General features: G+C 48.3%; 1 protein-coding gene across 1 annotated transcript in view; it reads right to left on the bottom strand.

Moving 5' to 3' along the window:
* Positions 1 to 8,620, bottom strand: part of LOC134529722 (organic cation transporter protein) — a 98,010-nt gene extending 89,390 nt beyond the window's left edge. Inside the window, exon 1 of the mRNA XM_063364104.1 lies at positions 8,553 to 8,620. Within this exon, the coding sequence (XP_063220174.1) occupies positions 8,553 to 8,559 (7 nt within the window). The 5' untranslated portion in view covers positions 8,560 to 8,620. The remainder of the gene's footprint in view (positions 1 to 8,552) is intronic.
* Positions 8,621 to 12,088: the final 3,468 nt, after the last annotated feature.

Below are 12,088 nucleotides of genomic sequence, written 5' to 3'. Positions count from 1 at the left end.
TGAAATTTTTCTTGTATATAGTGCGATGCAAGAGTTAGTACGTAGCAAATAATTTATAAAGGAAAAAGGTAAAACAAATAATAATGTTCTATGCTGTGTCTCACTAATGGATGCGTGTGATATTCGAAATACGCCAACTTGGATACCTCAAAATGGCTTGTAAAGTACTGTTACATAAACATTTCAATTATTTTTGGTTTTATATGTTCTTAAGCAACGGTTTTGGTTCCGGGTTCAACCGATTTGAAACATTTTCAAAGAATATGCAGTGTAACAGACTACCCATGACTGAATTAACTAAGTTATATATATATATATATATATATATATATATAAATTATAAATTTCGTGGAATATATTTTAATATCAGGCAGTAACATTGATTTGTGAAGAGACATACAAATTTTGCTTATTTTGTTACACGAAATACTACAGTAGTATTTCAATGAAGAAATACTTTCGAATAACCTAATTTTATTTGATATTGTATTTTATCACGCCGTTTCCATCGTTTCGATCTCAGGGCTTCATCACAGCTTTCGATCTTGCCAGCTTTACGTACTTCATCATAGTCTTTGGTCTTTCACCAGCTTCAGGGACACTGTCGCTATCACTGTAGAAGACAGTGTCTTCACCCAGATTACTGTAAGAATTCGAAATCGTTGATATCAAAGCTTCTTCATTGTCTTCAAGCTTCCTTTTAAAGAGTCCATAAATTTACGAAGTACGGAGGATCTACCTGAATTCGGTTTGAATGTATTCTCACTTTTCATGGCAATGATACTTCCATTGTCCATCAATGTTAGTTCTTTGTCGAGATCAGGAGAGTTATGAACATAATATCGTTCAAGACAAGGAAAATCGAGCTCCATCGTTGTCCTCTATCTTGAGAGTAGGCTTGGCGTTACAAGTTTTGGCGTGCCTTCTTAAACTCTCTCATCGCATTAACGACTTGCTGTAACGAACGCAACTTATCATTTTGGTAGCGGAGTTTTAACAGTCAATTTTTCTCAAAGTAATTCCTTACTGCAGAACTTACACCTGTGTCCTTTCTATACAGTTGCAAATATCGAAGGGGTTCTCCGATTACTTACAGAGACAAATTGTAGATTTTTACTGAGAGTTTGAAATTTGAACCATTACTTAAATATAATTTTTAATATTTCATCAGCGAGAGTTAATTTATCTCATGCAAAAAACTTGCTGCAAGTAGTTACTATTCTCGCCAACATATAGCATAACGAGTTATGTTTAGGTAAATATTATTTATTTTTATGCGGGATGCAGGTTGCTCACTCACGGTCGTAAAAGAAGGATGGCTTCGCTAGACATCAAGGAAAACGAAGTTCATGTTGCTTCATAGTAGGTACTTCTCAGTTGTCTCAAAACATATTATTTGACTGAGTAATGGACTTTTTTTGTTTGAATTCCATCTAATAAATATATTATAAGTGATGATTTAGTAACAGATGTTCAGTTATTAAACAAGACTCTGAATAAAATCGCTTGTCTAGTACATGCCTCTATGACATGCTTGGATTTACGCAGTGTGTCGCTGCCGCAACTCGAGGTAAGGAGCTCCGAGCACCCCTCCTGTTACTTTGATTCATATAAATCATTTTATTTTAACTTCAGAGCTAACCTCGAACAAAAGTCTACTTAACCTAATATTTATTTCATTCGCTCGTCGAATATTTTGTCATGTCATATACCATAGGCGTACCCAGGAATTTTTTTCGGGGGGTGTTCTTCCAGATTTTTAAGAAAACCTGCATAAACACCAAAAATTAATTATTTCTTGAGTAAATAAATAGAATAGTCTCAAATTTCATTTTTTAACCTGGGCTATTGTTGATATGTAATTTGTACGTAATTTTTCTTTCAATTAACTTAAGTAAGATCACATTACAATATTAAAATACCTACAAAAAAAACCCAAAAAGATATATACTTTTATATATATACACATATATAAATAAAAATAATTAGTTAACTTAACGAATTTACGTACGCACTTTACAAACTTATTCCTAATACGTTGATGGCATGACAATAGAATAATTGCTGTATAATTTGATTGTAAAGGTGTTAGCAACTAGGCCGGAATTACAATAGCCCGTCCATCCGTCATCCGTCTGTCAATTACGTGACCTGCACCCAATAAGATGGACTGAAAAATGTCATCCACTCGTCCGTCTAAAGCTTGGTAACTTTATACTTTTGACGGGTGAATGGATGAGACTATAACCTCCTAATGTCTTCTAGGTGTTTGCATATAAAATATTATATTAAAATTTATTAAAGTTTGTTTAATTGTTTAGCTGATTCCAAAATCATTTCTTAGCTTACGTTTAGACACATTTCGAAAGCTCTTTTTTGAAACAAAAATGGTCTAAGTCACGGAAGTATTATAATTACGTATGGTAACTCTGGAAATATGAAAATACATACCGGAAAAAAAAAACACTCTTTGTTTAATGAGTTTCAAGTACTTATTTTACATAATTGTTTGAGTAATATAATTACATATGATAATTTATTCCCCCAAATTGTTAAGTTTTCTCAATAGTTGTCAGCATTGACATGGAGAAATATTATGACGGACGAGCGGAGTGTTGTAAATCGCCAGCCGACCTCCGTATCGTAGTCGGATGCACACCGGCTTATGGTGGGAGAGGTTCTGGGTTCGAGTCCCGGGTAAGGTATGGGAGGAAATTGAGACTTATTCAAAATACACATGCGATAAAAGATGATGAAAAAGAATAATGAAATTGATATTTCTGGCTAAACGGATACCGCTCAAGGCCAAAATCCAAGCAGTGAAGTGAAGTGAAGTTGTATATCGCTTGGCGGCTGACGGAGGAACGGATGACGGACGGATGCGACGGGCTGTTGTAATTCAGGCTTTATATATAAAAATGTTGTGTAATGATGTTTGTCCGGGCTAATTTCCGAAACTACTGCATTGATTTTAATGAAAATTCACACAAATATTTGTAACTTTGTTCAACTTTATATATAGGCTACATTTTATTTCGATTAATGACAGCTATTTCCGAAAATCAGCTCCCAAGGGTGGTTAAGCACTGGCAACAGTGGGTAATCCATCTCCATGACAACGGGATTTTGCATTGCTTATGCCTTCTGCGTCTTCATGGCAACGGGCATCGCTTAGATTGATTTTTTTTTTTCAATTCGAGGCATATTTCTGTATAGATTTTATTATTATTTTAAGTAAAATATATTTGTGCGAAATACCACTGACTGACTCATTACGATTGACTTGAAATCTTTCACCGATTGAAACTTAGCATAGTTACTCATTTTGTGATGTATGTAGACGCTCACTAAGATATGATTTTCCGAAAATCAGCTCCCAAAGGGAGTTTTGGGGGTGTAAAATATCAAAATTCCAGTTTTTTGTAGAAAATAACCATGGCAACGGCTGTTGCTTTGTTGACGCTTCATTTGTCTCTATGGCAACAACTAATTCACTGTTAGTGCAGTCCTCATCACCGTTGAAATTTTACGGGGACTTTAAATATCAAAAATTTCCCTTTTTTTTCTTCAATTTTATATCCTACAGACTTGAACTTGACAGTAATGTTCCTCATGTTATGCAGGATGATGTTTTCCGAAAATCAACTCCCAAGGGTGGTTAAGCCCGGGCAACAGTGGGACAGCGGGATTGTGCATTGTTTATGCCTTCTGCGTCTCCATGGCAACGTGCGTTGCTTTGATTTTTTTTCCCAATTCGAGGTGCGGCAGTGGCGTACCCACAAGGAGGGGCATGTTTAATGAGCGGCGCAAGAGTGTTCTGCCTGCAGACTGCCATAGCGAAGTACGGATACACCAGTTGTACGTTGCGTGCTCGAGAATCGGTAAACCATCGGTGCTACTCGTTCTCTCTCCTGTACATTACAAAGCATTGTAATAAATTTTTGTCGAAATTAATTGCATTTTATTTCATTTATTATTACTGAAGATGGGATATTTAGTCTCATTTTTTCCCCATTAGTAAAGCCGTGCGAAGCTGGGTCGGGCAGCTAGTATATTATATAGTATATATAAAATTATATTGTTCTATTACAATTTTCGCTAAAAACACCTACACATTGAGTTGAAGCCATTAAGCTACTGACTCAAACACAACTTCACACCACGTTGCACTCAACGAGGTCCCTTTCATCTGAGGCGAGAAATTTTCATTTCAGCTTTTCAATGTTTGTAACAGTCGTTTAAAATTACGCACCTTGCGATAATCAAATTTTTTCCTTCGTGTTATACGTACAGATGTACAGTATTTAAATGAAAGTACCTGACTTGACAAAACGACCAAAAAACGTCACATCCCCCCCCCGTTTTAATAGTTTTATAGAGTTTTGTATGAAATTAGGTCGCAATCACTACTGTTACTCAATGCCCAATTCTACTAAGCAAATCTAAAACATAATCAAAGTAGAGTTGAACTAATTATTCCATAGACCAATCACCGCGATTTGAGAATTTAGACTGACTTATCATGAACCAACCACTGCAATTCAAATTTGTTTACATTTACTTACCAATTGGGCTGCTTGGTGACGTTATTTCTCTCGTCGCTCTGTGTTTAGAAATTGAGCTCGAATGACATGAGTGTTCATAATTTTCTTGCCTTATTTCGGGGGGGGGGGGGGGGGTTTGAACCCCGAAAACACCCCCCCTGGGTACGCCTATGTCATATACTTAAGTTCAGCAAGTGTGGTGCCCTGTACTGCATATAATACCGATTCGTACCATCGGCTTTTATTAACAGTGTTAAGTAGGGTTGATATCACATTATTGTAGTTTTCTGTATTATCCTACACAGGAACGTACACATTACATCTGGTGTTACTATAATCAGATCCTATGTCTGACGTCCTAATATGATAGTAAAAATACAATAATGATTCACCAGTTAGTGTGCCTACAGATATGTAATTGCGTGAAGGAAATATTGCACCTGTAATTTTAAGGCGTTAACGGTTAACGTAACGAATAAATTATATGAGAATTAGTTGTTTCTTTATTTCAGGCCTGTCAAACAGTTTAATTTGATATCTCAAAATAACAACTAGCATTTATACTTTTGCAGCAATCAACACAATATACACTACACTAGATTTTATTAAATGTATTTTTGTTTATTTTGTACTCATCCTCCCTCGCACGTGGAAGACGTTAAATTATTGCTTTTAATAATAATCAATCCACTCGGGACACATATAGTTGAGTGAACACATGTATTTTCAACTTGGACTTACCCATCACAGAAGAAGAGTGACAGAGGGGAAAATCTGGCGCCCGTCCTGTGGGGTCTTCGATAGTGGTAAGCAGTGGCGTAGCCAGGATTTGTGTATGGGGGGGGGGGAGGAGGTTAAGAAGCATGGTCCCCCCCCCCTATTGAAACGGGGGAGTCCGGGGGTCCACCCCCGGAAAAAATTATGATTTTAAGGTGTAAAATAGTGCTATTTTAGCAGTTTTCGGTACTTAACTTTAAATATTGTAATGGTAAAAATATTATTAATTTTTTTAATAAAAAAAATTGTTTGAGTGAAGAAGTAAGAAATTAATTAAAGATATTTTTATCAATTCAAGTGCCTTGTTTACGTCCACTCAAAATCATAAATCATGCTCGAAGCTTGACAATACAAAAAAAAAAAGAATAAAAAGGGTTGGGTTTCGGCAGAACAGATCTATTCCTGGAAACAATTAGCTTTAGCTTGAAGAGTTACATGACACCATTTCGTCGTCTCAATTCTATACACATGCAGCGATCCTTACACTTTCGGAAGCCCAGTCAACACCTGCTTATAATTAGCGCGCTGGTTAAATACAATAGATGTAAGATATTTGAAAGCTTGGGATCCGTCACGGCGTCACAACCTTATAGCTTCTGCTCGCGACAGTGGTAGGGGAAGGGAAGGATAATCGGTAGGGCTCGCTTACTCTTCCCCTCCAGTGCAGTGGCCGGTGATAGCAGTAAGACACCCAGGCTTTTAGCTAACCTGCTTTCAGATAAGAAAAAATAATTGGGGCTGGGGGGCGGGGGCGGGGGGGGGGGGGGTTAGAACCCCTAACCCCCCCCCCTTGGCGGTAAGTCGCAGTCGATAGATGAGAGCTTAGTCTTTTTGTGGTGCTACGACCTTGGAGTGACCTTGCGCAGTGCTAGAAGAAAGTAGGCATGTCAGACGAGGAAGTGTCATATCTATTGTGTCGTAAACGGCACGAGGTGGAAAACAAGGAGGAAGTAGGAATGAGTGGGATAGCAGAATATGAGTCATAATGATTATGACTCAGTAAATGATGACTTGCAAATTGACGAATGATTTGACACGCTCAGTGCCATAGACAAATATAGAGTGCAGCTTTTTTGCAGTGCTCCGGCACAGATTTCCGAGCCCCTAATTTAATTATTAATGATTTTTAAGTTTAGTGTAACTTTGTGGATGAATTTTTATTTGTTCAACTTATTTTACCCTCTTCTTTGCACCTTATAAATCAGGTCCCTGTTCCGTTTCCCAGCCCGGGTCGGCTTTTATTTCTGCAGGTTACAGTTAGACGGGAGGGGGGGGGGGGAGTCGCACCTGTGTTTTCGTACCGTGTGCGTCTCTGCCTGAGGACGGGAGCAGATATCAGTTCCCGAAACGTCGCTTGTTTCTGTTTTAGAAAACTATTGTGTTTGTTTCGTCTTTTCGTTTGTCGTGTTTTTGTCTCGTTTCAACTGTTGTGCTGAATTTTTTTTTGGGTTCAATATTTTTGTTTTTTTCTCGTTCTGTTAGTCCATTTTCTTTGTTTTTCTTTGTTTGTTGACCATATTCCTGTTATGGAATATTATGTGGTGTTTATATCCTGTTGACAACAACAATTTTTTGTTTAATTTGTGTTTTTGTCTTTTGTGTTTTTTGTAGTTTTCTTTTACAGACATACATGTGCTTTAGCAATGGCGTATGTCCAAAAGCTTACATCAAGTCATGCACTCCCATTGCACAAATCTTTCAAAGATAAAATCAACACAATATACACTACACTATATTTTATACAATTTATTTTTGTATTTATTTTTTTCTTGTCCTCCCTTGCATGTTAAAGACGTTAATTATTACTTTTAATAATTAAACCAGCCGGGACACACATAGTTGAGTATTTACAGGTATTTTCAGCTTGGACTCAATCATCACAGAGGAAGAGTGAAAACATAACGCGGTATAAGGCAGCATTCCATAATTTAATGTAGATACTATGTATTACATAATGAATTCCCAACGCGGTAAGTGGTTTCTTTGAAATTTTGCTGCACCGCGAATTAGGGTCTTTGTCTTTGTTCCGTATACGTGACCAATGAGGGATGGCCACAAAAGCTGTGTGTGCCGTCAGCCGCGGTCTCGTGTTCGAGTCTGGGCGCGAGTTCTAGCGGGGTGGCTGGTCTGGTTAACGTTTTATGTTCCGGGAGGGCGCCAGGCTAGCTCGGTGTCTAACCAATGGGGGTTCGTGGTTCGTTGCCCCAGCGTGGTCCGCTAGAACCGTCGGCGGTATTGCTTGGGAATTTACGTTAAAGAAGAATGCGTGGGATTGCCGTAGTAGCGACGTGCCTTTATTCACGGGATTGACGTCACACCATACAATTACTGAGCACAGACATGCCCCTGAGGGCTACTTGTCCGTTGCGGGGTGCAGGCCGGTATATGTTCAATGTTTCGTGGCACTGGTTTCTCGGGTAACAGTATGCAGGCCAAGTACACTTGATGCAAGAGAGGCGCGCACAGATGACGTGGCGCAAAGTTACATTAACAAAGTACACTTAATGAAAATTAGGCGCGCACAAATGACGTGGCGCAAAGTTACGTTAACAAAGTACACTTAATGAAAATTAGGCGCACACAAATGACGTGGCGCAAAGTTACGTTAACAAAGTACACTTAATGAAAATTAAGCGCGCACAGATGACGTGGCGCAAAGTTACGTTAACAAAGTACACTTAATGAAAATTAGGCGCGCACAGATGACGTGGCGCAAAGTTACGTTGACAAAGTACACTTAATGAAAATTAGGCGCGCACAAATGACGTGGCGCAAAGTTACGTTAACAAAGTACACTTAATGAAAATTAAGCGCGCACAAATGACGTGGCGCAAAATTACGTTAACAAAGTACCCTTAATGAAAATTAGGCGCGCACAAATGACGTGGCACACAGAGTTTGTGGGTGACTGGAGTCGGCCAGTCCCGTAAGCGATTGTTTCTACGCGGGTGCCGTGCCCACTGGGTGGTACACGCACCGCCACTAAACTTGGCGAAGTTTCCCTTGCGGGTTTGTGGTCCGCGCGAAGGCGCGTGGCCTTAAGAAAGTTCTGTGGTTTGCGGGAGACGGCCCGTGCCGTATGCTGAAGAACGACCCTGCGCACCAGGTGTGGTGCGGGGCGTCTTTACGTTTACGCGGTCGGATTAGGTCCTGAACCGTAAAAAACGGACCGGGCACGCACGGAGAGGTGAATAGAAAAAGGTTTGGTTTATGCTAAATGACTATATTTACCGGACATTACTTGCGATGAAGACAATGGTTGTGGTCTCTCCGTGGGACGTAGGTCCGTCCCGGTCCGCGAGTCGAGTAGAACTGCGGAACTGGCATGGCGTCCGGTGGCGCGTCGGCCCCTGCCGCGCCAAGCTTGACCTCATTACGTTAAAAACTAAATGACTGCGTCTGGAAGAGACTTTAAGGTCGCAAAATTCGTAATTAATTGTTTGAGGGGGGAATGGGTGTGGTTCGTCTCTAGTCCACTCGGATTTAGTGTGCTTTATAATAATACTGTCTGGTTTGGCCGTTCGGCTCGGTGGCTCGCTCGACTCGGGTGGGCCACGGCCAGGGGTGCGTTCCGTTAGCGGGAGAGTATACTGGCGGTTGCAGGTCGGGCTTAGGGATGGTCGTCGGTCGGACGACGTCAAACGCCCCCCCCCTCGAGAAGCCCGACCTTGCGCCGCTTATGGTCCCGCCACGTGGTAGCACCCCTAGCTCCGGCAGCCCTGTCCAGTTGCGGTTCGCGGCTCTGCAGCTGATAGGCCCCGCGTTCTGGAGCAGGTGTGCGCGCCCGTGGGTCGGCAGCTGGTAGGTTCGGCGCTCTGGACCTGCTGTGTCCGCCACCCCGGCTGCCGCGGTGGTGGACCGGCCGGGGGCGGCGTCGTGGCGCCTGTGGTGGCCAGCGGCTGGTAGGGCCAGCGCACTGGACCTGGTGATCGTGGCCGACTGGGCCAGCGTGCGCGCCGCCCCGGTTGCCGTCGTGGCAGGCGTGCCGGGGGCGGCGTCGTGGTGCCGGTGTGGGGTCAGCGGCTGGTAGGGCCAGCGCACTGGATCTGGTGATCGTGGCCGACTGGGCCAGCGTGCGCGCCGCCCCGGTTGCCGTCGTGGCAGGCGTGCCGGGGGCGGCGTCGTGGTGCCGGTGTGGGGTCAGCGGCTGGTAGGGCCAGCGCACTGGACCTGGTGATCGTGGCCGACTGGGCCAGCGTGCGCGCCGCCCCGGTTGCCGTCGTGGCAGGCGTGCCGGGGGCGGCGTCGTGGTGCCGGTGTGGGGTCAGCGGCTGGTAGGGCCAGCGCACTGGACCTGGTGATCGTGGCCGACTGGGCCAGCGTGCGCGCCGCCCCGGTTGCCGTCGTGGCAGGCGTGCCGGGGGCGGCGTCGTGGTGCCGGTGTGGGGTCAGCGGCTGGTAGGGCCAGCGCACTGGATCTGATGTGTTCGCCACCCCGGCTGCTGCTGTGGCAGGCGGGCCGAGGGGCGGCGTCGTGGTGCTTGTGGAGGCGGGAGTGTTGCTGCCTTAGGGGTGGCAGCACGTCTGAGCTGGCGGGGGCCGTGGCGGCCGCAGCTGGTACACCCTGTCCCTTGCGGATGGGTCGTCCTGGGTTGGCGGCTTGTTGACGTTGTCCCTCAGCGTCTGGTACGGCGTGGATGGGTACAGCCTCCTCTCCCGTTCCGGTGTGCCGGGCGGGTTTGGAGTAGAGGCCTCCTCGTCCTCGTCGTCCAGTTCCGGTCCGCGTGGTCGTTCTGCGGTTGTGCCCTAAGCACCTCCCCGGACTCGTTCTCGGGGGGTGCCAGTGGTTCCGAGTGTGGCTGCGGTGTCTCGCAGCGTGCGGTGGTGCGGTGGTGGCCAGGGTGCCGGCCGGCAGGGGCGGCGGCGACCAAGGTTACGCGGCTCTCGGCAGGCGGGCAGCAAGCGCGGGCGGCGCTCGGCACGGCCCGGCTCAGCCTTGCCGACATGCGGGCGTTTCGCGGCTCGTCGTGCCAGACGGATGACAGGTGTCATCGGCCGAGTGACGGTCACGTGCGGTGGTGGGGCGGTCGGGCGTCTAGGTGCCGTGGCGTCGACCTGCATTGCGTCAGGCAGATGCAGGGAGCTCAGGCGACCCGGTAGCCGCGGTGACGTCACGGTGTTGTGGCGCGGCGCCTGTGGCGACTTGAGCGCGCGTCGTCTCGGCGGCTGCTGTGGCAGGCTGACCGAGGGGCGGCGTCGTGGCGCCTGTGGCGGCTTGAGCGCGCATCGCCTCGGCGGCTGCTGTGGCAGACTGTCCGAGGGGCGGCGTCGTGGCGCCTGTGGCGGCTTGAGCGCGCGTCGCCTCGGCGGCTGCTGTGGCAGGCTGACCGAGGGGCGGCGTCGTGGCGCCTGTGGCGGCTTGAGGGCGCGTCGCCTCGGCAGCTGCTGTGGCAGGCTGTCCGAGGGGCGGCGTCGTGGCGCCTGTGGCGGCTTGAGCGCGCATCGCCTCGGCGGCTGCTGTGGCAGACTGTCCGAGGGGCGGCGTCGTGGCGCCTGTGGCGGCTTGAGCGCGCGTCGCCTCGGCGGCTGCTGTGGCAGGCTGACCGAGGGGCGGCGTCGTGGCGCCTGTGGCGGCTTGAGGGCGCGTCGCCTCGGCAGCTGCTGTGGCAGGCTGTCCGAGGGGCGGCGTCGTGGCGCCTGTGGCGGCTTGAGCGCGCATCGCCTCGGCGGCTGCTGTGGCAGACTGTCCGAGGGGCGGCGTCGTGGCGCCTGTGGCGGCTTGAGCGCGCGTCGCCTCGGCGGCTGCTGTGGCAGGCTGACCGAGGGGCGGCGTCGTGGCGCCTGTGGCGGCTTGAGGGCGCGTCGCCTCGGCGGCTGCTGTGGCAGGCTGTCCGAGGGGTGGCGTCGTGGTGCCTCTGGAGCACAGAGTGCGCGTCGCTTCGGCAGCTGCTGTGGCAGACTGTCCGAGGGGCGGCGTCGTGGCGCCTTGAGCGCGCGTCGCCTCGGCAGCTGCTGTGGCAGGCTGTCCGAGGGGCGGCGTCGTGGCGCCTCTGGAGCACAGAGTGCGCGTCGCCTCGGCAGCTGCTGTAGCAGGCTGTCCGAGGGGTGGCGTCGTGGTGCCTCTGGAGCACAGAGTGCGCGTCGCTTCGGCAGCTGCTGTGGCAGACTGTCCGAGGGGCGGCGTCGTGGCGCCTCTGGCGGCTTGAGGGCGCGTCGCCTCGGCAGCTGCTGTGGCAGGCTGTCCGAGGGGCGGCGTCGTGGCGCCTCTGGAGCACAGAGTGCGCGTCGCTTCGGCAGCTGCTGTGGCAGACTGTCCGAGGGGCGGCGTCGTGGCGCCTTGAGCGCGCGTCGCCTCGGCAGCTGCTGTGGCAGGCTGTCCGAGGGGTGGCGTCGTGGCGCCTGTGGCGGCTTGAGGGCGCGTCGCTTCGGCAGCTGCTGTGGCAGGCCGGCCGAGGGGTGGCGTCGTGGCGACTGGGCCTCGAAGCCAGGCGGGCACCGCGGGGCGAATCCAGGCGGCGGGGCCTCGCACAGGCGTCTCGGCGTCGTGGCCCTGGGCGTTGCCTTGTCCAGCGTCCCTTTTGAGACCGCGTACTCATGTGGCAGTGAGGACGGCTGCATGACGTTGAAGCTAGGCGGTGGCGACGGTGTGGCGCGACGTGTCGTTGTCGAGTCTGGTGGCGTCCCGGATGAGGCGGGTGTCGGAGACGAGGCGGGTTGCGTCGGAATGGTCCTTCGCGGCACGGTGACGGTGGTCAGGTGCGGTGGCGAGGCCATCCCGGCGTCGTGAGTTGTCTCCGACACGAGGCGGGTTCGGGACGTCGTGACAG

Source organism: Bacillus rossius, chromosome 2 (assembly GCF_032445375.1).
Source record: "Bacillus rossius redtenbacheri isolate Brsri chromosome 2, Brsri_v3, whole genome shotgun sequence".
NCBI lineage: Eukaryota > Metazoa > Arthropoda > Insecta > Phasmatodea > Bacillidae > Bacillus > Bacillus rossius.
This window is presented reverse-complemented; position numbering and strand designations above follow the sequence as displayed.